The sequence below is a fragment of the Pinus tabuliformis genome, chromosome X (genome assembly GCF_031772625.1).
Source record: "Pinus tabuliformis cultivar Carrire ecotype Pingquan chromosome X, CPIR1, whole genome shotgun sequence".
Lineage (NCBI taxonomy): Eukaryota > Viridiplantae > Streptophyta > Pinopsida > Pinales > Pinaceae > Pinus > Pinus tabuliformis.
Genome location: NC_142308.1, coordinates 689,994,985 through 690,022,467, shown reverse-complemented (window position 1 = coordinate 690,022,467; position 27,483 = coordinate 689,994,985). Strand labels below are relative to the sequence as shown.

Here is a 27,483-nt window from a genome sequence, read left to right as displayed (position 1 = left end):
GCCTTCCTCTCCTCCTCAACTCTCAAACAAGTCTGTTGTCTGCTCAAAATGAGAAATAAAACTTATCAATTTGCTTATAAAATGCATTGTCCCAGAGGGTCGCGATTTTTTCAGCAATTTTTTCGAACCACAAAACAAAGGAACAAAAAAACAAAAACAAAAAAAACCTTGTAAAAATCGAGCGATAATATCAGCTGAGTCAAAAAATCGTGATTAAATCGCGATTTTCGCAACACTAGATGAAAGCACCCTGCTATCAATCTCTCTTCCCATACCAGATTAGATTGAAGAAGCCCGCAAGGAATGGTTTTCACACCCCTCTCTCTCTCAACTCATTAATAACTTGAGAGCAGATCCTAATTCCTCAGTTGGCTACTCTTGGAAGGATGAGATTCTTCGCTACAAGGATCGAGTAGTGATATCGTCGACATCCACCCTCAAAACTCGCATTTTGGCAAAGTTGCACTCATCTCCCACTGCTGGGCATGCAGGATTTAAGAAGACTTATGCTCGCACTCGTCGTTCTTTCTTTTGGACGGGCATGAAAAATGACATTCTTACCTTTGTAGCTAAATGCAATGTGTGTCAACGCCACAAAGGAGAAACAGTCAAGTTACCAAGAACCTTACAACCATTGCCAATCCTTGCCTCCGTCTGGACGGATGTTTCTATGGATTTCATTACTAGTCTACCAAAGTTGGGCAACAAATTAGTCATCGTGGTGGTTGTGGACAAACTTTCTAAATATGTTGTTTTTTGCGCTCTTCCCCACCCATTTACCCCCACTTTGGTGGCTCAAGCTTTCATGGACCAGATCTTCAAACTGCATGGCATGCCAACTTCCATTGTGTCTGATCGTGACCCGACTTTCACCAGCAAATTTTGGCAAGAACTTTTCAAGCTACAAGGCACCCAACTCCAACTAAGTATTGCCTATCATCCCCAAACTGATGGTCAAACTGAAGCAGTCAACAAATGTTTGGAGACATACCTAAGGTGCTTCACTTCAGAAAAGCAGCATCAATGGGTACAATGGCTACCTTTAGCTGAATGGTGGTATAATACTAACTATCATGAAGCCACCAAGATGACTCCATATGAAGCAGTGTATGGCCAACTCCCACCTTCACCTATTTCTTATATCCCTAGATGCTCTAAGGTGCAAGCAGTTGATCAACTCCTACAGAACCATGTCGCCATGATAGCTTGTCTCAAAGATAATCTCCATCAAGCTCATAATCGAATGAAGCAACAAGCCGACCAGCATTGTTCAGAGTGCACATTTCAAGAAGGGGATCAGGTATTCTTGCGGCTGCAACCATATAAGCAAACATCGCTCAAAGAAAAGGGCTTCCAGAAATTAGCTCCCAAATTCTACGGACCTTATCAAATAATTCAGCGCATTGGAGCAGTAGCCTACAAGCTGGCCTTGCCACCAACTTCAAAAATCCATCCAGTCTTCCATGTATCATGCCTCAAGAAAGTGGTGGGGAACAATTGCATAATTCAAACCAGTCTACCTGAATTGGATGAAGAAGGTTCACTCTGGCTCCAACCTGAACAGGTCCTCGATACTCGAGAACGACATATGTGCGGCCGCACGATCAAGGAAGTCCTCGTCAAGTGGAAAGACACCTCTCTAAAAGATGCGACCTAGGAACCAACCACTATTCTTCAACAGTTTCCACAGCTTCAACCTTGAGGAAAAGGTTGCTTTTGATGGGGGAGGGCATGTTAGGGTCCAACCCTAACCCCTTTATTTATGTAATAAACCCAATAGGGTCGAGTCATAGTCATAGTTAGTTAAGGAGTCAATAAAGCCCGTATTAATAATTGTAAGTGGTTGACCCGCATTTAAGAAAGGGACCACAGTTAGTTGCAACGGGCCATAATTAATAAATAAAGTGGTTAACCTTGTTATGCAAAGTACCACTAGTCGTTAGGTTGTTGAAGGTCATTTAGCTATAAATAGTCGTAGTTAGAAGGAAAAGATCATCGAGTCTTATTTTGTAATCGATCTCTGCTCTGCTGGAGGTTGCCCCCTCGAAGAGGCAAGTGAACATTGCTTTTATCTCTGAATAATAAAATACTTGTTGTTTTTCTCATTTTATTCTGTGCTCTGGGTTGTATTTCTTCGCATATTTGGTATTCTAGAATTTCTCGCAAGCCAAGAGCATAACATTCTACAATAAAGCGATTCTTCGTTTCAGCCACACCATTATGCTCGGGGGTGTATGGCGTTGTAGTCTCCCTCTTAATGGCAGCTTCTCTGCAATAATCTTGGAATTCATTGGATTCGTACTCAGTCCCATTATCAGTACTCAATATTTTGATTTTCTTCTCGAATTGGTTTTCGATCCGGCTTTGAAGTGTTGGAACCAAGTGAACACTTCATCCTTCTTTTTCAAGAAGTAGATCCAGGTCTTGCGAGAATAATCATCCGTAAAGGTGAGATAATATAAGTATCCTCCCAAAGAGTTTATGGGCATCATACCAGATATGTTGGAGTGGATCAATTACAATATATATGTGGTCTTGCTATTACTTGAGGGGAATGGTCCCCTTGTAAGTTTTCCTTCGGCACATCCCGGACATACACCTTCATGCTCTACTTTGAACTCGGGCATACCTGTCACCATCTGTCTCACATCGGGTAGGGCCTTATAATGAAGATGGGCAAACCTCTGGTGCCATAGTTCAGATTGTAGAGATGTGTCACAAGACATGGCTCCCAATGGACTTCCTCCAACTTGATATAAAGTGTCAACCCTAAACCCAAGAGTAAAAGCATCTTTAAAATTTCTTTTCCAAACATGTACCTTTCCATCGATAAAAGCCACCTTGAATCCTTTGTCTTCCATTGCCGAAATGGACACTAGGTTCTTCTTGAGATCGGGTACATATAGTACTTCTTGCAAATGAATAGTGTTACCTTGATTCAATTGAAGGGTAACATTCCCTACTCCTTTCACGGGATAGGTGGCATCGTCTCCAAGGATGATTTCCAAGTTTGTCTCCTTTTCTATCAAATTAGAGAGGGCTTCCATATATCTGGTGAAGTGCCTTGAGGCACCACTATCAATCAGCCAATTTCCCAAAGTGTCTGAAGGAGAGGCAGTGGAGAGGGCCGATATAAGATAGTACTCCTTTTGCTTATTGTTAACAACATTGGATTCTTCATACCTGTATTTCCTTGATTTCTTGGAGGGTCGAACATTTCCTTGATGTCTCGGATTCCTTTTTCCTTTGCCATTGGACTTGCCATTCCTTTGATCGTTGTTGTTGAAGTTGCCCCTGGAATGATTGTAATCATCATCATGCGATGTGTCCCTTCTATTTGTACACTCCCTTGCATAGTGGCCAAACTTATTGCAAACAAGGCATCTTCCCTTGCTTCCATTTTTGAATCTCGGTCTTCTTTGACTTTACTTCCTTGAACCTGCATTGTTCTTCCTCTTGGCATGAGCGGAGAATGCAGTGGGGTTGCTTCTATTAGAAGGCATTTCTTGCTCCACTATTCTTGTTTCTTCTTAAATGCATCTCAACATCAATTCTTCAAACCCTAGAATTCGATTATTGTTGAGTATAGTGTTTCTAAATAAATACCACTCAGGTGGAAGTCCTCCAAGGGTGGTGAGAGTACGTTCCCTACCAAGAATGACTTCTCCAATCGAAAGTAGATCATTCTTGATCTCAGTAATGAATATCCCCGTCCTTGCCCTTCTTAATATCCTTCAACTTATTCTTGAGAAATAGAATTTGATTAGCATTACTAACCTTGAACATGCCGACCAACCTGTCATAGATCTCCTTGGAGGTCTTCAATTCAGAGATGTAGGCCACCAGATGCTTGTCAATGGAATCCCTGATAATCTTCTTCGCTTTGACTTCAGCCCTATTGTACTTGGTCTTCGCAAGAGCCGATGCATTTGAAGGATGCTCAAGAATTTTACCCTACACATAATCCATCACTTCTTTTTCTTCCAAGGTCAAATCAAGAAACATCTTCCATCCATGATAGTCAGATTTATCATGGAGCTTGTCTTCAGCCGGGAAGTAGGATGAGGAACCCATTGAGCCTTTTGTCCTTGTCCAACTGTCTTTGGTGATTGCTCTTTCACTCTTGCTTGGGATTTGTCTTCACCTCAGTCTGATACCATGTTAATTTTAGGCAACAATGGTATGTTCTATGCTTAAGAGCAATTTCACTTCAATTTCTTTATTAGCCCAATATCAATATTCAGTTTAGCAATCACATCAACATGAAAGTAAAATTCAGATAGAACATAAACATAAATAGTAGAAGACAAGTCAAGACAAGAGGACACAAGATGTGGCACCAGCTGGGGACAAACCCCAATGTGGGGAACCCTTCATCAATTCTTCTTATAGCCTTCAATAGTCCAGCACAGAGAGAGATAGTACAATTTACAAATCTGATAATTTATAACTGCAGAAAAAGAGCCCTAACCAAAAAAGTCAACGTTGGTCAACAGGGTAGATTTGACCCTCAGCAAATTAGTCAACTTCGGCCTCCAAACAGCAAGATAAAACAGCCCTCAAAACAGTCAAATTCAGCCCAGTCAAAGTCTAGTCAAACAGCCCACTTGCGACCAGCCCTAGTTGCAGTCAACGTTGGTCAACAATCAATGTTTAGCCTCGCTTTCTGTGCCCAGAAATGTGGCCTGCCCAAACAGAGATAGCCCTCACAAAAATGCAGTCAAAGGAGGTCAACGCATGTTGGTCAACGTTTGGTCAAACTGTCCAGAAATTTGGTCTCCTGAAATTTCGGCCTCCTAAAATTTCGCTCTCCTGAAATTTCGGACATATGGAGAGAGAGAGAGAGGCCCAGAAATTCATACCCAATCAATGAGGAGAGACAGAGAGAAGTGTGAAGATGAGTGTGTCCAAATGAGGCTAAGGCATCATGTATTTATAGCAAGCGTTGAGGATGAATAGACATGATTGTTGGGCTTCTGAGCCTACATAAGTTTGTTGGCCGACCTTGACAATTTGTCCATAATCAAAATAAATTCATAACTTCATTTGTACATGTCGGAATCGGATAATCTTTAGATCAATCCTACAACTCTCGAAGAGAGGAATCCAAGAAAAATATCAGTTGTCATAAATAAGATGACCCATGTGGAGTTTGGCCCTAGTTTCCAATTTTAATAGGAATTTATGTTAATTGATCATTAGAAGTAGTTATCATAATGAAGGAAATGTCCTACAAAACTCAACATCGCATTAGAGCCAGTCAAAGAGAAGTTGAAGACTATATTTCTTGAAAAAGAATGAAATCTCTCTCTCTGCTAGTAGGCTGAACCTCTGTGGATCCAGGAAACCTAGTTTTGTAAAAGGCCGAATTTCAAGTATTATCATAGTGCGAAGCTAAAGTTCATTGTATATATGCAAGCTACAAAAGAGTTCACTTGTAAGGATCCACACCTCAAATCTATGTTATGCAAGCTTCCTGTTACATGTATTCTCTGCAAAGCATTTCCTGTGGCACGCATTCTCTGTTAGATGAGTTCGTGGCATGGTATAGGCACTTTACGTCCGTGATAAGTAAATTTGCGAGTTCTATAAGTTCAATTCATACGATCTTCTTTATATTCTCCTACCATATGCGAGTTTCTCTGTATTGTATGCAAGCTTCTCTGTGATGTTATTCATTGTAAAGAAATGTTCAATAACTTTTCTTCAAATTTGCAAACCTAAGGAAAATTATGGAACCTTGAACCATGCACTGAGGTATAACCTAAACGAGGTGTGCAATTGATCCGAAGATCTGAAATTTGGGTTCATTTTATTCTCTAAGGCGTCCTGGTTTCCTCTCTAAAGATTGATTTAATCTAAGAGTCATATGATCAATCCAAGTCACCTATTTTCTTATGCGAAGTTCTGAAGATGCAAAAGTATGTGATTCGTACATTGAATATGTGAAAGATATTTATGCAATGTCTGAGCTTCCTTTATGGGTAATCCCAACTTCAAGAGATCAATGTTCTGAATTGAAAAAGTCCAAATTCTATTTGAAATTGATTCGAGTTTATTTGTAATTTGTATTGTCCTCTATTGTTTGTATCCTAACACGTGATCTAAGTTAAGTTTGAGCACTAAGATTTGTATTTTGACCAAATCACATCTCTTATGCAAAATTGCTCCACGGGATATGGTATATGTCTACGGCATCTCAGTGGTCAAAATATATATATATATATATATATATATATTATTGACAAAGTGAAGGAAGGTTCGAAGCCTGTAGATCCCCGTTATCCAATCTTATATACCTCTATGAAAAGAGTAGGTCTGAGTCTCCCTTTGTGATGTATATCTTTGATAAATCAAAAAGGGTGACCGAGTTGTGTGACGTAATTTAATAAGGTGAGTATCATCATGCAACTTTGATATGAGCTGAATCTAAGTCTCTATCCAATATTAAAATTATGATGACATTTCTCTGTATTAAGTATTGTTATTCAAGTAATGAAGGTCGAACAATTCCTTAAATTTGTTTGAAGGCTAAGATTTGAGACTATGGCACGGGTTGAATTCTATATCTTTATGATGAATCCAAGTCCCTGTAATTACCATTCGAGCTCATTATGCCATAATATTATATTGATTCATCCAATGCTATTGTGAAGGGATTCTTGCTTGTGTCTCTATGATCTCATTCAAGTCTGAAGACATCTCTATGGAAATAAATTCTCCATCTGATGTTAAGGTTTTATAAATAAACGAAGAACAAATCCTACATTACAAATAAGGCCGACCTGAGTAATCTAAAAACAAGAAGTCGACCCTCATAGATTTCAGATCCAAGACCGTGCCTTCTGCAAGGTCTATTATGTATGTTCGAAAGCCATGCTTCTTCGCAAGTTTTCAAGAATATGATCTGTCAGTCTCACTAATGATCTCCCTTCAAGTTTGTGTTGACCTATGGAACAATCAAACAATGATGTGTGGCTATGTAAAAGATGATCAAGTTGCAAGTCTAAGGAAAAGTGTCAAGACTCTAAGAAGCAAAAGGTCTACTAAATCTATAGATGCTACTTGTCTCTCTTCAATCCCATCATCCCTTAGTCTTGACATGAATAGTTGAATAAGTCTTGACCTGAATGATGAAACGTATTTGCAAAAAGGCAATGCAGTTGAAACATTGTGATATGATTCATGGACATTGATGCAAGGATGTCAAGATTACTCCACCTCTAAGCCTAAAGTATGATCAGATTATTGCTAAGGATCTAAGAACTTGTTTGCATCACCTAAGGCTTATGTCTAGATTCTTGAAATATTTTGGGTTTGCAGAAACCCTAGTGAGGGTTTGATCAAGAAATCCCTAGGGTTTGTGAAACAATAGGATTTGGTGAAGATAAACTTTATTCATCTAAGGTTTGTAAACCCTACACTAAACTTAAAAGATCATTAGGGTTTGGAGTTAAAACCCTAGCCAAACAATGGTTAACCCTATCAAGAAAAAAAGGGGCCAAAGGCTTTATGGATTGATCGCTTCCACTTAAAAGAAAGAACAAGAGATCATAGATCCTAGAAAGGTTTGACATCTTGATGATCAGATTGATTTTCAGGTTGGATTCAAGAAGATTAAAGATCAAGGGGGAGTTGTCATGATCTCAAAAGGTAAGTATCTTGTATAAATTTTATTATTTTAATCATTACTGACATTGGATTGTGTATGAACCCTGGGTAGGGTTTGGAGAAGAAAATCTAAATTATGACCTCTTGAAAGAAGAAACCCTAACTCCTTAATGATGTGGATTTCTTGATGTGGACTCCTTAATGGTGTAGACTTCTTGATGATGTGGATTTCTTGATATGGACTCCTTGATGATGTGGACTCTTTGATGATAATGATGTGGACGAAATTAACTCCTTGATGAGTTGAATGAGGTTGATTGGACCCAAGAAGACTAAGATCAAGAGGGAGATGACACACTCTCAAGAGATAAGTACTTTCCTGATTGTTTCATTATGAGTCACTCATCTTTGTATCTCTTGCTTGGTTGTATTTGTTCTTCCATGGCCTCTGAGTAAGAATTTCAGGTACATGATGAAGTATGTCCAGGCTATGGCAATCATTGAAAAGATGGAAGAACAAAGTGACAGAAGGACTCGTGATTGAATGAGGCTTTGGACTCAAAGGGAGGAGACATGATCAGTCTAATTGAAGCATGTCTTGATCCATGATGTGAAGATGGCTTGAATTCTTGAAGACTAATGTTGATCCTGTTGTTGCCCAAAGTGTACACCTAAGGCACAATTCTCAATGTAGGGGTTGTCACCTATTCCCCACTCACTCTGTTTAAGCTCTCTTAAACAAGTTATGGGGGGTAGTACCTAAAAATCAATGGAAAAGGAAAACTTGTTGAAACAACAAGTTCTAGGAGACTAAGGGCAAGGCAATCACCTCTCTAGACAACTTGATTAAGGATTAGCAAGTAAGATTATTATTATTGAGCAAGGTGAATGTTAAAAGATAGATTTGATTAGATCAATATGACACTTAATGAGATTTTAAAAGTGAGAGACTAGTGCCTTAATAACAATGCTCATGTACTTGCAGATAACAATACAATATCAAGCTATAAGGTAGGCAATGTTGCAAAAAGGTGTTAGTACAAGAAATCAAGAGATTATCAGCAATTAAAGATATGAGCAACAAGAGATAAGCCTGCAAGAGAAATAAAACTTGTACTTCAAGATGATATTCAAGAGACAATAAGCTTGAAATTGACAAGTGTAACAATATAAAACTTGCAAGTGTAACAATATAAAACTTGCAAGTATAGAATGAGCCCACAATTCCAATTACAAATAATCAATTGAAATGCAAGATGAATGCAAGACTAATCTATGTGAGATGCAAAGTCTTGTTAATTTTAATTATATGCCTAAGCTAAGGGTGAAAGCCTTCTCCTCAATTATCAAAGCAAGTCTTAGAACAAGGTTGTTGGTAGAAGTGTTGAGGAAGGAAGCTACGACCTCATTAATGATACCTACCCGGGACTTCTAGCAACCCAAGTGCCTCTGTTCCTACAAGGGATCGACCGCAAGAGAACTGCAAGGTCACTCGTTTTAACTGTTGTTTAAGGGTCAAGCTCCTTAAATTGAATGTGAAGAAGGTTATCATATCTTTCTATCAACCAAGCTTATGCTTGGAGGTAAATTTTAGGAATGCAAATCTAGATCTAGGATGCAAATGCAAATGCTTCAATGAGATTCAATAACAATAATGCTTCAATAAAGAGAACTTATAACCAAGATTTATGATAGTCACTTAAAACACAAGATTATTAGCTTACAACGATGATCGATGAAGCAAATTTTAAGATTACTCAATGAAACAAGAGAGATGCAATTAGATTTGGATGTTAGAGCAATATCTCAATATGCCTTTAACAAGAAATGCTTCTTAAGATGTTCTTTACTTATATTAGACAATGGAAACAAGTAAAGTTATATGATAAAAGCACAAGTGAATGATGGCAAATGAGATTGCTAACAAGAAATTATAGATTAGAGAGACTACTTTAAATCTACAATTGCAAGTGAAACAAAGACAAGAACTATTTCAAATGCAATAGATCAAATAGCCAATTAATGAATGCAATTTAAGAGATCAGATCTAAACTATGAATGCAAGAGAGACAAGTTAGTAAGCTAGATCTAAAGACTAAGAGAAGAAGAAGGAGAAACCCTCCCTTTTAAATAAGGAGGCAAGATACCATGGGATTGAAATCCTAAGCTTCCTCAAAGGACAAGATCTTTCTTATTATATTACAAAGGAAGAGCTTTACAACAACAATTTGTATTGACTACAGGCTTCATATGTGGAGCTTTATGATTATTATATTTGAGATAATACACAGTGTTTGCAGGTACTCGATCCTTGGTCTTCAAGTTCACACACTGTGGGCAAGGGTTACTTTGCTTGGATCTCTAGTTTTTATATGGTGGATTTAATCTTCGCTTGGGCTATAGTGATCATTAATTTTTCTAAAGCATTTTAGCCATTCTTTCAAGTAAAAAATATTAAAAAAATTATTTTCTCAAAATCCATTTGAAAACCCATGTATATTTTGTAAATAAAATTGTAAATTGTAATTGTAATTTATTTTTCTAACTTGGGTTGGGGTTTTAGATTTATTTTGTATATATTTGGGGTTTGGGTGTCTCTATTTTCATTTTTGCAGGTTAGATCAAGGAGTTAAGTGGAAGAAGAGCTAAATCTAGGCCCTTGAGAGTAAGATCTAGTCTCTTGGAATTTTTTGTAGGGTTCCCACGAAAGGATTTTCAAAAAATCAAAGAGCTGAAGCATTAAAAAAATTTGGAGCAAGGGTTTCAAACTTTTCAGGGCTTCTGGCCCATTTCTACTCTCCTTATCCCTAGTGTCTCCCCTTTTACCCTTTGTGTCTTGGTTTAGGGCCTCTCTAGGCCTCGTCGTGGGGTTTTGAGTCTTCGGCCTCCCTCCTCCTCTTCTCCTTGGCCCTCCTAGGCTAGTCGTTAGCCCCTCCTCCTCTCAGCTTCCCTCCTCTCGGCCTCCTTCCCTTGCGTCTTCCTCTCCTAGCCTTCTCAGCCTCCCCTCCTCCTTTCGACCCTCCTCCCTCGGCCCTCATCTCCTCCTCTTCCTTGGCCGCAGCCCTCTAAGGGCTTACGGCGCCCTTGTGAATCATTTAGGCCTTAGCCCCTAAACCCTTATTTCCCAAATGCTAACCTCACTGGGCAAAATGTTGGCCCTTCTTGGCCATTTTCTCCATCCTTGTGCCCCGATCTATCATCCTAGCCCATTTATCCCCGCAAATCCGCTTCCCTTGACCTTGTTCTCCAATTTTTGGCCTCCTTTGCCACAAAATTGACCTGAAACCCTAACCTAAAGTTTTAAGGCTAAATACTCGACAGTTTTGCAGGATTAAGATCTCAAAATTCATATCTCACAAGAAGCAAGGTAATCCCAAAGTTTCAACGATTTTCAATGGTGGGATCTTCAAGGCCTTGGGCCTAAGGTTTGACCTCCAAACCCTTATTTTGCTTCAGTTTCATTCCAACAGTGAAATCATTAATTTATAGGCCTTAAAATCATATTTTAATTGGTCAAAATCGATTAAAATTGCAAAATCTAATTTCTGACAAGTTTTGGCCACTTGGGCATCTCTAATTTGATCTGGATCTAACATTTTAGTTTTCTAGAATTTACTACATAACTGTGAAATTCAAGTCTAAAAATATTTCTGAAGCATATACTTGATAAGGACTAAAAATTTTGAATTTTCAATTCCCGGCAAAAAACTTACTATTTTTAGACATTTGGGGCAGCATATTCATTATTTTAGCTTGTTGATCTGTAGCTAACTTACTACTGTAATTAATTTATCAGTTCTGCAATTTCTGAATCACATTCTCTAAAAAACTCAAAAAATTAATTTTTCCGAATTTGGTAAAATTTCTCTATTTTTAGAAGTATTGCCATATTGGGCATCTATTTTTGGCTAGATTAATTTGTTAATCTGTGGTTACTCACTGCTGTAATAATCATATCAGATCTGAAAATCGCTAAGTCAAACTCACCAAAAGCCCTAAAATTGAAATTTTCAAATTCTGGTGCATTTTGCTATTTTTGGACATATTGGCCATCTATCTTGGGCAGTTATATCTTACTGATCTATCTTTACTTACTGTTGTAATGTCAAAATCAAATATGAAATATTGTTGAATACACCATCATAAAGTGTGCTAAAGAAGCTAATTTACATTGTTAGTCAAATTGGAAATTTTATGTTTCAATGTGTTGGGCAAATTTCGTCATTTGAAGTAGTTTATGCACTACTGCTACAACATTGATAAATCTAAATTTTCTGAAGTAGTATTGTTGATATAAACTGTCATAAATATGTGATTAGCATCTTGATTGACTATTGTTAGCATTTGGCATCTTGGGTTATTTGGTATCTTGTGAAATTTTGTTGAAATATGCACTTGTATCTATAAACAATTTAAACAACTTAAGAAAATCTTAACTCAAGATAGATCTCACTCATAATCTCTTGCATAAGCATTCTAGATCTAAATTTGCATTAATAATTTACCTCCTAGCATAAGCTAGGTTGATAGAGATATATGTCAACCCTTCCTATCTAACTTGAGGGGCCTCGGCAACTCTTCAGTGGTTAACACGGTGACCTTGCAATCGTCAGAGCCACAGTCTCTGCAGCACCGGAGGCATCGGATTATAGAAGTCTAACAGAAGGTATCGTTAATCAAGCCCTAGCCTGCTTCCTGTTAGCCTCCTCCCACAACCTACCTTGGAGCCCAACTTCAAGATAGTTAAAGTAAGGTTACACATAGACTAGGCATCTAACTAAAATTTACCAGGATCATTGCATCTCACATAGGTCCTAGGATTTGCAAATCATATAAGTTAGTCAATCATTCAAGCAACAGGTGTCCATCCAGTCATTTGATTTCAATTCATAAGAAGCAAGAATTTGTGACTCCATTAAGGCACTGGTCTCATAATAGAAAATCTAATTTAATCAACAATCTTGCTTAATTTCAACCAAGTGGCTAGGCCACTCATCCGTGTCTCCCAAGTAAGTTGATTCTCAACTTCCTTTCCTCCACTTCATTCCATAGGGACTACCCCCCATAGTCTACTATAGGGAGACAGATAGAACAGAGTGGGCGGGGATCAAAGTGACAGCCCTCGTCCTGAGCGTTGTCGCAATGCCTATACATTCTAGGCGACAACATCACCTACAACTAGCACTCATGTGGTGGGATGGAAGATCCTCAAGGAAACATGATGTGGAAGAGGTAGCTCTATGAAGGAAAGACAGATGTGGACTAGAAAATCACTTTCTAATAAGGGGAAGGACGACATGACTGACTCGAGGAAAGTGATGGATGGTCAATGCCCTACAAGATGAAGGCTCCATAATAATGAATGTAAAAATTCATGACATCGAATGAAGGAGCTCTACAAGTCGCTGAAGGTCCCATGATCTTCACCAAAGAAGAGATAACTGCTACTGGAAATAACTCCCTAGTTAAGAGGGAGCCTGGAAGCAAGTTTCTGGTAAAGAAGAAACTTGGAAAGCAAGTCCCTATCTAATTGGGAGCTTGGACAAGCCCCTGGTTGAGAGGGAACTTGGGTATATTCCTTTTATAGGAATGGGTATATTCCTTCATAGGAATAGGTATATCCTCCCTAGTTGAGAGGGAGAGATAGGCACATCATTCTTGTCTTCACTTGGGAAGAAAGAATGGAGGATTGGGTAAGCATCTGGCATCTGATACTCTTTGAGAATGTGGTAGGGCATCCAAGATAAGAGTAGTCATAGAGGACCAATATTCTTTGAAGATTGGGAATCCAAGGTAAGAATAGTCTTGGAAAGACATACCCTGCCAACACCAGGGTGGGGTATGTTCCTTGAGAGACAATGATGAAGGTGTCTATAAATCATTGGTCTCGCCAGCGTTATGCTCTGATCTTGTGGAGAGATAGAGTTGTTAGTCAAGGCCTTGCTATGTGACAATGTTGGATGATATGATGTTAAACAGATGGGTTACCAATCCGACTCTTCTTATGAGAATTCTTCAGATTGAAAATGTCCAAGTACCTTGTATGAATTATGAATACCTCCCTAGTTAAGAGGGAGTGTTGAAATATGTAACTAGGTTCGGTCTTCATAATAACATATGTAATCATGATTTTTGTATTTAATGAAAACAAAAAAATAAATCTATTTTTGTTTCTCTTGAGGCATGGATTTCATGCTCAAGGGAAATTTATTTTTTAGGTCAAGCACCCATTGAGTGCTTCTAGAGCTTGTTATTTAGTCTACAAGTCAATTGAGTCATTGTCATGTATTGAAGACCCATTTGGGTATGTTACATATTGTAAAAAGAATTTATTTGAGTCAAAATAAAGTCAAAAGACCCTCCAAGACCTCGTCATGGTGCAAAGATCAAGTCGGCTTACATGAAGAGACAAGTCAGCCTAAAGATAGCAATTCCTACCCCTCACAAGCCTATAAATAAGAAGGAACTCAACCTCATTTGGAGACTCACTCAAGAAAGTTCAATCTTCTTAAGATAGAAGCTGGAAAGGATGAAAAAGAAGGAGAAGAACTAGATCGAAGTTTTTGGGCCTCTCTCTCTCATGTTAGGACTTCTACATTTGTTAGGCAGAAAAATTTGTTGGGCAGAAAAATTTGCTAGACAAAAGAATTTGTTGGGCAGGTCGAAGTTGCAAAAGAATTTCTTGAGCAAGTCGAAGTTGCAGAAAAGTTTGTTGGGTAGGTCGAAGTTGTAGAAGAATTTGTTGGGCAGGTCGAAGTTCCAAAAGAATCTGTTGGGTAAGTCAAAAATTGCAGAAGTTGTTGGAAGCGAGGTTTGACTTGGTCTTGGAAGGTCTTGGTCAAGGGTCATAAGTCTTGCAATTCGTCAATTGAATTTCTATAAGAAGAGAAGAATTTTTGTGGGTTTTCCTCTCAGTTGGAGAGGATTTGGCCTTGGTTGATCGCCTACATGTTGTGTCCTATTGTCACATTGATTTTATTGTTTGGTAGTTGTTTGATGATAAAGAACACTAATAATAATCAAGTGTAAAAAGAAGCTAATCAAGTTAAGCAAAAATACATCACAAGTAGTTATCAAAGTAAGAGAAATCACCTTCACTTATGTCCCCCTAGATTTCTCAACATAAAGAGCCATGCTAAGTCACCTGACACGGGGATTCGGGACACGTAGGATTCCAGATTTGTGGTGTCAGATTTGGACACGTTGACCCCCCGGAACAAGACACATAGGATTCATTATATATTATTTTATTAAATATATATATATATGTATTTTAAATATATATATATATGTATTTTAAATATATATATATATATATATTTAAAATACATATATATATATTAAAAATTAGATATTTCTTACACAAATTTTAATTAATGATACAAATTTATTGATTTCAAATATAGATCTTCATCTATAGCTATTAGGATGCATAGTACATACAAAATTCAAATACATGTCAATCTATTATCTATTTCTTATGCTTGGCCCTCTTGCCACCATGAGAAATGTCTAATTTTTTAGTCTTGTTGGAAAATCTGGATCTTTGTCATTAATATCACCCTCTAAGCATTAATATCCAGAGGTATCTTTGTCATTACCTCTGTATCTGCATATGGATCTTTGTCATTAATATCACCCTTTAAGCATTAACATAAGATAGAACAAGCATAACATGTCAAGTCAAGATTTTGTTTGAGTGATGTGTACATTTTTAGGAGGGTCATGATACAAAAGTTCGACAACCAATGTCACTAACATCAAGGTACATAGAGGGATTGGTGCTCTTTATTAAATACGAGTTCCATACCCTAATACATGACAAAATTCAATGGAAAAATTGCAATCCCCCAATCCTAAAATCCTGAAAAACTGATAAGTCTGTTGGATTTTGAATGAAATCTAAAATTCTACTTTCTCCATATGAAATCCAATGAGGTCGGAACCACTCTCAAACATCCTGAATCATTTCATGGTAATGTTAAAAATTTAAGTAAAAGGATGAAAATGAAGATTAAGGAGAATGTCACTTTTACTTTAAGAATTTAACATCACCATGAATAGTATACCAATAGTAGGGCCTAGACTTGATCATTAAGCTGCCAAAACACTTGCCAAATGAAAATATGCGTGGTTGTAATGACCAAATGCTGCCTTTTCATACCCGTGCAGGTCACTTTTGCCGCCTAACGAGTCCTGGAAAACAGGACACACTGCCAAAATCATGACACGCTGTCGGATTCGACATGTCAAAATAGGACACGACGTGTCATGGTTTTTGGACACGAATCTTGAGAGAATCGTGTCGGACACGATGGATTCGGGATTCGTGGGGCCTATAGGACGAATCCGGTTATCTAGGAGCCATGGGATATGGGCGGAGATGATTGACCATGGTGGCATTGGGATCCAAGTGGATCTATTGGTAGCGAGGTGAGCCAGAGATTTGTTTGGGATCCAAGTATTAAGGGATCCATGCATGATTGAATAACGCGGAGGTATTTGTTTGGAATCCTGGTATCGGTATACAGTTGTCTTTGTAATGGTCAGATATGGATTGCTTGAGGGCAAGCAATCTTGGGGCAGGAAGACTTGTAATTTCCCCATTTTACTGGCAATTTTGTGCTAAATGAATGAAATTTTTATATGAAGCATTCTTGTTGAAATAAATTCTGAGAATTCGCCAAATTTTTCAGTTTGGGACAAGAAAGAGCCACAGGATATGAGCAGAGATGATTGACCATGGTGGCATTGGCATCCAAGTGGATCTATTGGTAGCAGGGTGAGCCAGAGATTTGCTTGGGATCCAAGTATTAAGGGAGCCAGGCATGATTGGATAATGCGGAGGCATTTGTCTGGGATCCTGGTATCGTTATACAGTTGCCTATGCAATGGTCAGATACAGATTGCTTGAGGGCAAGCAATCTTGTGGCAGGAGGACTTGTAATGTACCCATTTTACTGGCAATTTTTTGTTAAATGAATGAAATTTTTATATGAAGCATTCTTGTGGAATAAATTCTGAGAATTTGCAAATTTTTTAGTTTGGGACACTAAAGAGCCACAAGATATGGGCGGAGATGATTGACCATGATGGCATTGAGATCGAAGTGGACCTATTGGTAGCAAGGTGACGCACAGATTTGTTTGGGATCCAAGTATTAAGGGATCCATGCATGATTGGGTAATGCAGAGGCATTTGTCTGGGACCCTGGTATTGTTATACAGTTGCCTCTGCAATAGTCAAATACGGATTGCTCGAGGGCAAGCAATCTTGGGGCGGGAGGACTTGTAATGTCCCCATTTTACTGGTACTTTTCTGTTAAATGAATGAAATTTTTATTTGAAGCATTCTTGTTGAAATAATTATGCGAATTCGCCAATTTTTTTAGTTTGGGACACTAAAGAGCCATGGGATATGGGCAAAGATGATTAACCATGGTGACATTGGGATCCAATTGGATCTATTGGTAGTAGGGTGAGCCAAAAATTTGTTTGGGATCCAAGTATGAAGGGATCCATGCATGATTGGATAACATGGAGGCATTTGTCTAGGATCCTGGTAACGGTATACAATTGCCTCTGCAACGGTCAGATACAAATTGCTTGAGGGCAAGCAATCTTGGGGTGGGAGGACTTGTAATGTCCCCATTTTACTAGCAATTTTCTGTCAAATGAATGAAATTTTTATACGAAGCATTATTTTGAATAAATTCTGAGAATTCACCAAACTTTTCAGTTTGGGACATTAAAGAGCCACAGGATATGGGTGGAGATGATTGACCATGGTGGAATTGGGATCCAAGTGGATCTATTGGTAGCGGGGTGAGCTAGAGATTTGTTTGGGATCCAAGTATTAAGGGATCCATGCATGATTGGATAACGCGGAGGCATTTGTCTAAGATCTTGGTATCACTATACAGTTGTCTTTGCAACGGTCAGATACGGATTGCTTGAGGACAAGCAATCTTGGGGCGAGAGGACCTGTAATGTCCCCATTTTCAAAGTCCTCTATGGTACAGCCAAGATGGATTTTCATGGTACGTGATGGCCAAGTCACACGAGCAGGATTATGTCATCAGGAGTCTCGGAGGGGTTTTGAGGAGTTTTTATGGGATCCAACGACGTTCGCTTAGCATATTCATCATCAAGAGCAGTTTCGCACAACTTGTTTTTGGTTTCGTTGCTTTTTGATAATTCACATAAAACAAAGTTCTTATTGAGCATAACTTAATTAAGTTTGAGGTGGCATTCCGAGAGGAATATTTGATGAAACACCTTAGTGTAATAGCTCGTCAGAACTGAAATGGTAAGATCCACAGGATAAGTACTAAGAAGTGACTTCCAAAGGCTAGATAAAATATGGTGGGCAATTTACCATTTTCCCAGATTAAAAAGTGACTTTAATTATGTTCAGAAATGTAACTAGTATCGGTCTTCATAATTGTATTTGAGTCATGATGTAATGTATTTATCAAAAGACAGAAAAGAAAATTCATTTATAAGCACGGGTTTCATGCTCTATTTATTTTGTCTCTAGGTCAAAGCACCCATTGAGTGCTTCTAGGGTTTGTGTCATGAGTCATTGTCCATGTCATCATGTAATAGACCCTTCTTAGGCTTATTGTGTCAAAGAAACAAAATTTATTTTATGTAATTGGTCATGTAAACCTTCCACCAAGTCAGCCTACCCTTCATTAAGTCGGCCTCATTAAGGGAGCTACAACCACTATAAATAGTAGTGCAACTCGACCTATTGGTGCATCCACTCAAGAAGTTCGATCTACAATTCTAAGGAGGTGTGAAGACAAGGAAAAGAAGTGACAAGGCTTGAAAAAGGACAAAGAAACCCTAGCGAAGAAGGAAGAAACTCTAGCGAAGGAAGAAAGGATATTTTTCTCTTGTTTCCAGCTCACACATGCGAGGATCTGAAGTTGCAGGAGGGCCAAAGTTGCAGACCTGTAGTAAGGCCGAAATTCTTGATGTAGGAGGCCGAAATTTTGTGAATGATGCAATATTGATGCAGTTTGACTTGAGTTGACTTTTGGAGTTTAGCCAATCATCTTGGGAGGTTGACTTGGTGGATTGGAGAAGATCTTTGTCTTGGTCTAATAGTCTTGGTTGTCTCATTTCATTTGGTTCTAAAAGGAAGAGAATAGAATTTTTTGGGTTTTGCCCTAGCTGAGAGCCTACATCCTGTGTCTTTGTTGTGTTGATCTTCATGTATTTGTGTTTTTGGTAGTTTCTTGATGATAAGAAGATAAAAGAAGATAATAAGAATTCAAAGAAATCACAAGTAACTATCAAGATAAGAAAAAAATTTATGTCTTTATGATTTTCTAACATGGTATCCGTGCAATGTGGAGGAGAAAGGAAAAGGCAGCTTGAAGATCTTTGGCTCTCATCATTAGCACGTCACTAAATCAATTCAAAGGATTATCTATTTCGGTTGACTAGCTAGACAAAATATGAATTATAGGTTGCTTCAATACATACTAATGATACAGTGAAGGATGACAGTAAAACTATTAAAAGCCATAACATGCAAGATTCATAACCTGATTGAAATGCAAAGGAGTTATAACAAATTACTCATGCGAGTTACATTTCAGAGATACAAGATACATGACAAAGATACTACTTATTCCAACTATGATGAAAAGAAATCCAAGGTGATGCCAAGGTCTGACAGTAGTACAAGGACGTTCGTGTTATTTTCTGAGCCATGATAGATGCAACCTCGATGATAAGACAAACATGGTAGTTACCTCATTTGATTTGGTTCTAAAAGAAGAGAAGAGAAGTTTTTGGGTTTTCCCCTAGAGGGGGGTTTTGCCCTGGCTGGAGCCTACATCCTGTGTCTCTGTTGTGTTGGTCTTCATGTACTTATGTTTTTGGTAGCAGCTTGATGATATAAGAAGATAATAAGAATTCAAAGAAATCACAAGTAACTATCAAGATAAGAAATCCCTTTGGCTTTATGATTTTCTAACAAATTAATCACTTAATTAAAAAGTGAAAAGATTAATCAAAGGGAAAAGGCCAAAAGTGACTTAAATAAATTAAAAAGTCAAGGAGGAGTTTCTAGAATAATAATATAATAAAATTCTTCTATAAGTTTGGAGATCTATCTATCGGCCCTTTAAAAGGAGGAGGAGGAGATCATTTGGGACATCTTGGTTTTGAGGACTTGTCTTTGGTGTAGATTGGAGAATTTAGTTCTCTGCATAGTAGCCTCAGGACGAAAACCCTCGGGTGATTTAGTGAGAGTGGGCAAGAACCCATCTCCCCTTGGTGAATTCATCCAGAATTCACTGGTGCTTTATCAATTTAGCTTTCATTTTGGAGGTCGGGTATAGCTTGTAGCAGATATTTGTGGGAGGCCATCCTCTCAACCATTTCCAGTATTTGCATGTACTATTTATATCAATAAAATAAGGTTGAGTTCTTCTGCATGTTTATCTTGTTTAGTCTTCAATTGCAGAATATATTTTTCCAGTTTTGTCATTAATTTTGTGATTCAATCTGCATAATTTGTTTATCAAGTTGACGGTGTAAATTTTGGAGCAAATTTATAATTTGATATATTATACCATTTCACATTGTGAAAATTCCTAGTCCAAGGAACCCCTACTGCAGCAAATCCGAATCTACTTCACCTCCCTGATTTTTTTTTAAATTACATTCATCAAGTTATTCTTCTAAATACTGAAGCAAATTACTTCTGCAGCCTACACTAATTAAATATTTGATCTCATGAAACAGAAAACGCAGCAAAGAACAAGATACATAGGACACACTTATTTCTGGACACAATAGTCCCCGGAAAAACCCAATGTGGGAAAACCGGTGTAGCAGCTCTAAGGGTTTATTATTATGCAGAAGAAATATCTGAATACAAATCTAGGATGCTCATCTAGCAATCCTTTACAGAGAAACTATTGGAGAAAATCTGAGTGAGCTTTACCTCACTTCACCGGGCAAAATTTTGACTAATCCGGCACAAGACTGGCTAACCCCAACTATTTCTGCGTTGGCTCTGCGTCAGCCCTGCGTCACCTTCTTTGCCCTCTGTGTTAGCTCTCCCGGTTGTTCCGGCAGTTCCGGCTTCTACCCTCTACGTCATCTTTCCCGACTATTCTAGCAATTCATGGTAGTTCCAGTTGTTACCGACATTTCTGGCTTCTGCGCTTTGCATCAACTTTCCCAGTTGTTCTGGCAGCTGCCGACAGTTCCGGTTGTTCCCGGCAATTCCGACTTCTGTCCTCTGCGTCAGCTTTCCTGGCTGTTCTGGATACTGCATGGCAGGCATCTTTTCTGCATTAGCTTTCCCGGCTGCTGCGCTGCCTCTCTGAAAGCTCTCTCCACCTCTTTGTTCTGTATTTTCCAGAAAGCCCTTCTCCCAAATTCTCTCTGCCCCTCAGCTGCAAGATCTCCCCAATCGATTTTCCTCTTGAAAACTTCTCACCTCAGAAAATCGATTTCCTCAATCTCTCTCTGTGTGTTTCCAAATGAACCCCAAGCCTCCATTTTATACTTTTCCTGTTGAGTCTTCAACGGCCGAGATTAAGTCTCTAATCAACGGATAAGATTAAAACATGACTTGATCTGCCTTCTAGATCATTCTCACCCATATTTTTATTAATACCCATTAATATTGTAATTTTCCTAAGTTTAGACTTAGGAAACCCATTAAAAATATTAATTATTTTAATAAAATACAATCCGGGTGGAATTTCACCAAACGGTTTTTGGGTTTTTAGAACTCATGTGCCTTAGCCTCTCCACCAATTTTCAAGGCTAGAGCACTTCCGATGCTACCAAAAACTAACACACATATTCTACCTCCCCTCTTGGGCAATATAATGCTGAACACCATGCCCGAAGCCTCACAAAGCAATCAAAATACTAAAAACTTGATTGAAAGAACAAGGACCTGCCTTTGCAAGTGCATCCAAGAGACAATTTTTCATATTTTTTACCTCTCCTCTTAGACAATTTACAGCTTGACACCAAGTCCAAGACGATTTACAGATTGCCTTTGTAAGCCAAGTAGATTTCTCAAATAAGTCAGACAATGGTTCACCTATCTCTAGTTGAAATTGAGGACAATTTTGATAAGCACTTAGTCTATTTTTAGAAGTTTATTTTATTATTGCCATGTCCATTTTAGTGCTCCTCATGTTAGAAAATTGAAAAGCTGTTAATGATTGTTTGGTCTACTCCAGGATAAATCGCTAAAAGTTGAAGATCTATTTATATCTCGCTACCTAATTTTAACGAATATTTCACTATAAATATGTATTGTTGCGTAATACAAAGACATACAATTCGAGAGCAATTATCTCTCCATTATCGGTTTCCACTATGTGCCGGTATCATCTTCCATCTTGTTCTTCTATTTATTCAATGTGTCTTTTCAAGTAACAAAGGTTACCATATTCATATCTGGAATACTTACAAATACCATTGACATACATTTTAATGGAAGTGCTTGAGAAATTTATTGAACTGTTACTTCCACCTTACCTTCCACAGCCACCTTTCTTATTACTTTCAAAAGGTGCTACAGATGAAAGCAAAAGTCGCGAGTCACGTAAAGAAGGCCAATGTACTAAAAGGCTCCGCCTCCCAAAAGCATCTCTTCCAAACCACAAAATTTTTGACTTTGCCTGAAAAGTAAGAAATTTAAATTAGTCATGTTGAAGTGTATTAATGGAAATGTTTTGCTACCATTAAATTTCAACGGACTGCTTCAAAAGGATCACATATGTAACCAATCTAAAGATGTTCAAATACCTGCCAATAAATCAAAGCCCAGGGACCCTTTATTTTCGATAGTAATTGTGGTACAGATACATGATCTTCTTGGACACAAGAGCAGCAGTCACTTCCATTAGCATGGCAAGGACAGGAACAGCACCCTTGTAAAGCATCCATTAATACTTTTGTATCATTCTCTTCCTTTCCAACAAAAATGCCTCCAAAGATTTCACCTGTTCAGAAATCCAAGATATTCAGAACCACACAATGCTGAAGATTTCTTTGATCATACAGGATGCAATGATGACTCGTATAGCTTCACTTACAAAGACTTTCACCTGTCTTAGGACAAGGAAAACTTATGTGAAATGAGAATCAATAGCATATTGATTGTTTCAAGAAAATAAATGAAATTTATATTAATTTCCTTGAAATACTAAAATGGGCCCAACGAAATGCAAATACAGAAAGCATTTATATCCTCGAGAGACCCTGGAGTAGCTCCAAGGCCAAACATGTCAAAGACAAAAAATATGGAAGGACTCAGCTGTCATACCTAAAATGGACACAACTAAATTGTCATAAATTAGCACTGAACGGTAACTCCATAAATAAGTCTGTAATTAGCATTCTAGAATCTAAATAGCATGGCAGTCTAATTATTGATTAGAAGATATTTCATGTTCTGTAGAATAAAGTCTTGTCAGATGGTAGAAATGAAATTCAAACATGATAAGCCCACAGGGCTTTGGATTGACGGTGAATGGGTGCACTGTTAAGGCACTCCTTGTGATAGGTCACTGGTTCAAATCCCCCGTGGGTTCTTACCTACCAAACAAACAAACAAACAAAAAATTCAAACATGATAAGGAAAAAATGATCAATTGAGAAAACCAAAATAAAACGAAAGCAAAGGAAAACTCAATGCACTCAGATGGAAAACAATAGGAGGCTATTATAGGAATGTATCTTTGGCAGCGGAAACAATTTCAACAATATTTTTAGGAATGTATCTGATCCATCAATCCATAGGACACTGTAGACTAGTATGTCCAATAGCATAGAAGTGGAGAAACTACCTATTTTTCACAAGTACGAACAATTTACTTCAGGAAATAGAATCTTCAATCAACTGAAGAAGATATATAAAAATCAGAATCAAGAAATGGATCCCATATTTCTCCATCAATGCTGTTCTATTTTGCTGTCAAGGGCAGCTATTAAGAAGTTGAAACAGTTGATCCTATATGAACTGTAATATCCCTTTTTTAATTTTTTTTAATTTTCCCCAAATTTTCCCAGAAGAACAAAAAAGCAAAAAATTAATTAATTAATTAATTATAGTTTTTCCATAAAATTCCATTAAATTCAACAGGATAGATTTGGAGAAACCACATTTAAATCCACACAGAAAAAATAAGACCCAATAACCGTAATTTCCAAATGAGATTCCACACCAAATTCCACCCAATTTTTACACAAATTATTAGCAGAACCTGTTAGCAAAATTTGGCTGGTTACCCCTAAATCAACTCAACCTCCTTCAAGATATTTCGCGGCCCCCAATTAACTCAACCTCTGTAATGTAATTGCTCTCGCCAAAATAATCCCGGTCTGCTGCAAATACAACGATCTCCCGAACCCTAGATTCTGACGATTCTTGATCCTCCTCCTTTGCTAAGCACCAATGAAGAACCTAAAGTGGTTCTCCCTCTTGTCTAGCTAGGGTGGATGTTTCACCACCGAAACTAGTTTTGATCCCTAGGGAGGATAGCTTCACTCCAGAAGAAAATCCACACTCAAGGTTACAAACCCTCACACAAGCTCTACAAGCCCACAAATCAATTTACCAAAACATCCAATCATCCCCCGAATGAGCTCCTCTTTCCTTTTACTGTAATATTCCAAATTGAAATTTACAGCAAATAACAGATGCATGAACTAAAATACAACAATAAAAAATTGAACAAGAGCACAAATCAGAAAACCCCAAAATCTGGGCAATAGTCCTGAGCCATTTTATTAATTATGCATGGAAAATCAAGTACAAGAGGATGAAATCCATAGAACCTGGGCTTGCTACAGCAAGCAACGCAATCCCCAGGTTAGAATGTGTAGGATCAGGTACTGGAATTGGCCCAAATCTATAGCTCAAACTCGCCCAGAAACTCCATTGCAGACTGCTGAATGGAACTAATCGTCCTGCTCAAAATAATGTCTGGAATGCTCTAAAATTGCAGCCGCAAGCTCCTCTTCTCAAACCTGAAAATACCCAGAAAAGGTTTGGCTTATCTCCAAGCCAAAGTCAAACCCACAAAATGATGCAAATTCCCCAGCGATAAGAATTAGGATTTCAGGACCTAATAAGTGCAAATTGCCCAATTTGGCCAGAAAACGCCCCACAAAACTGATACTGCCGAATTAAGCCCAAATCCACCACTGGAAATCTCTCCCAGCTTTGGCTAAATTCTTCTCAGAGGAATACCTCCAATCTCCGACCATTATCTCTCCTCAACCTATATTCCTCCAGCCCCTGTGCAATTCCAAAAATGTAGAATTTCGGCCCCAAGAAATCTCTCAACTCAGCCCTACTAATCACCACAAAATCTTTGGCTAAATTAGGGGAAAAACCCCTGCAAATCCTCTGGTGTTCTACTCCTCTGTAATGGATCTCCCCACAAGCAATTTGAACCACTTTTGTGCCCTGGAAGAAAAACGTACCAGTTGAAATAACTTGCAAATACGCCCAATGGAAACTCTGAATTGAGCTCCCCAAATTGTCTCACTACGGAGACACTCGAAGCTCTCCAAAACGAGGGTGGTATTCCCACTTGGAAATTCCTTGTGTTGAACAGCACGGTTGTCTTGTCTAAGCAGCTCAAGAGAACTAATGTTGAATTGTCAAATGATCAAAGATACCAAATGGAGGCCTCCAAGCTTTATTTATAATTGTTGGCCCTCTTTCCCTTGGGGGTCCCCACCTTCCACTAATTTGCACCCCTTCCTTCTTCTCTCTTCTCACTAATGTGATTTGCTCCATTGGGTCAAATTTCCTTCTCTTGTGACCCCCACATTCCACTAGAGCTATAATTTTCCATTTCTCCTAAGTCACATGCTCCAAAAATGTCTCCAATGCCCAAATGACAAAATTGTGCTATGCTTAGCACCTCCCCAATAAACTCCATTAATCCCCTCAAATGAAAAATCAAATTGGGGATATTACATTTACTAAGATGGCAATCCGAATACCATGGGTCGTTTTCTTCTTTTAATAAAAGTGACTTATAATATTCTTTTCCCTTAGTCATTTTTTAACTAATTCCCTAACATTTCATCATTACTTTTTTAAATTGTAGCCTACGGGAATGGCTAGGCTACTAAGTTAGTCTTAGTTCCCAATGCTCAGAAAAAGGGGCATTACACGAACATATTAGTACCATTGGACATGATATTTACCATTTACCTACTCTACTATGAAAGGAAAAGGCATACATATTACATGTATACACGAAATCATTTGTGATTTATTAAAGAAAGAAAACTAAACTTGTTAAAAGTATTTAAGAAACTTTTGTGATTACTTAAAAAAATATATAAAAAAATATTGCAGGAGGGATGGAGCTACCAAAAGTCACTTATCCTCGAGTGAAGAAGAATTTTCCCTTTAGAATGGAAATGATATTACAACCTAAACACTAAGTTGCATGGGTACCTACAGCCAGAATAAGGGTGTCAAAATATTCGTCTCAGGTTCCTTTCTCATACACCAGATTTGGGAACAAGGATTTCATCTCAAGAACCACATAAACCAGGTTCTTCACTTAACAATCAGGCTTTCCCCAGCACATGGGTGGTGACAGCACCTTGAAACAGGAACTCAAACCCGAATTTCGAGTGGTTTTAAAATAATCTAGGAGTGCATCCTCCACAAAATGGTTCTATTTTTTAATTAAAAAAGAGGCCCAAAAATGTAAGGATTGGGTGGAGTCATCCACCAAAACCCTAATGCATCACAACCTCATACACTCAAAACCATTGTTGCACTTATAGCAATATTTTCATAATTGTGATGATAATATCGCCAAAACCAACCTTGGAAATATTATCAGCAGTATACATCATGATAAGTTTCCCTTTTGAAATTACCATGATAATTTAGGTGATTATTGAAATAATTTGGAAAGTATGGCTCTATATGTCTTTATTACCTTATAACCAAATTTTTGGTCATTAAACCATCACTTTTTAAAAGTGAGTTAGGGGATTGTGCTCTAAGGATACTGTGACTATTTTACATAAAGCACACAAGCAGAAATCTATTGTTTTCATTTCCCATGGTTCATCTCAAGAGTAGTTAATGCTAAAATTAAATTCTTAAAGTGGCATTCTCCTTTATCTTTCATTCTCATCCACTTTCACTTAAATTTTTAACATTGCCATTAACTATTTCAGTATGTTTGAGAGTAGTTACAATCGCATTGAATTTCATATGGAGAAATTACAATTTTAGATCCCATTCAAAATTCAGCAGCTTTACAGTTTTCAAGATTTCACAATTGGCAGGATTGCAACATTTCTACTAGATTTTGTGATGCTGAAAGAGTGCTATGTAGTTTTTCCAGTGTCATCTTGATCAAGTCCTTGGTTTCTTCTATGGCAAATACCTTGGCATCGTATCTCAAGGGAAGCGATCTCGGGAACTTTTGTACGATCAAAGAATCTTTAAATTCTTCTCCTGATCCTCAAATGGAATTGACAACTTCATCTACTATGAGCAAATAAGTCACAATGTCTTCTTTCTCATCCATTTTCAGGTTTTCAAACTGAGCTCTATATTTTTTAAGTTTGACTTGCTTGACCTTATCATCACCTTCATACAGAGTTTTAAGTTTATCCCAAACTTTTATGGCTATGGTGCAGGACATCAGCTTGGACTTAATGGCTCTTGTTTCAAATAGCTTTCCGGATCCATCGCATTCAACAATGTTTTGTGATAGACGTTTCGAACCCTCAACTGTGGTTCATCTTCAGGATAAGAAGAAAATATGGAGAATTGATCAACCATAGGGTTGAAATAAATAGACAATGATAGGTCAAAAAAAGGCCGACA

The 27,483-nt window shown here is 38.0% G+C and overlaps 1 protein-coding gene across 5 annotated transcripts in view; it reads right to left on the bottom strand.

Moving 5' to 3' along the window:
• Positions 1 to 27,483, bottom strand: part of LOC149141853 (Asparagine synthase family protein) — a 414,294-nt gene that overhangs the window by 321,711 nt on the left and 65,100 nt on the right. For all 5 annotated transcript variants that reach the window (XM_089450144.1, XM_089450142.1, XM_089450145.1 and 2 more), the window contains 2 exons: positions 22,410 to 22,606; positions 22,140 to 22,282 (listed from right to left, as the gene is read on the bottom strand). In XM_089450144.1, coding sequence (XP_089306270.1) covers positions 22,140 to 22,282; positions 22,410 to 22,606 — 340 coding nt within the window. The remainder of the gene's footprint in view (positions 1 to 22,139; positions 22,283 to 22,409; positions 22,607 to 27,483) is intronic.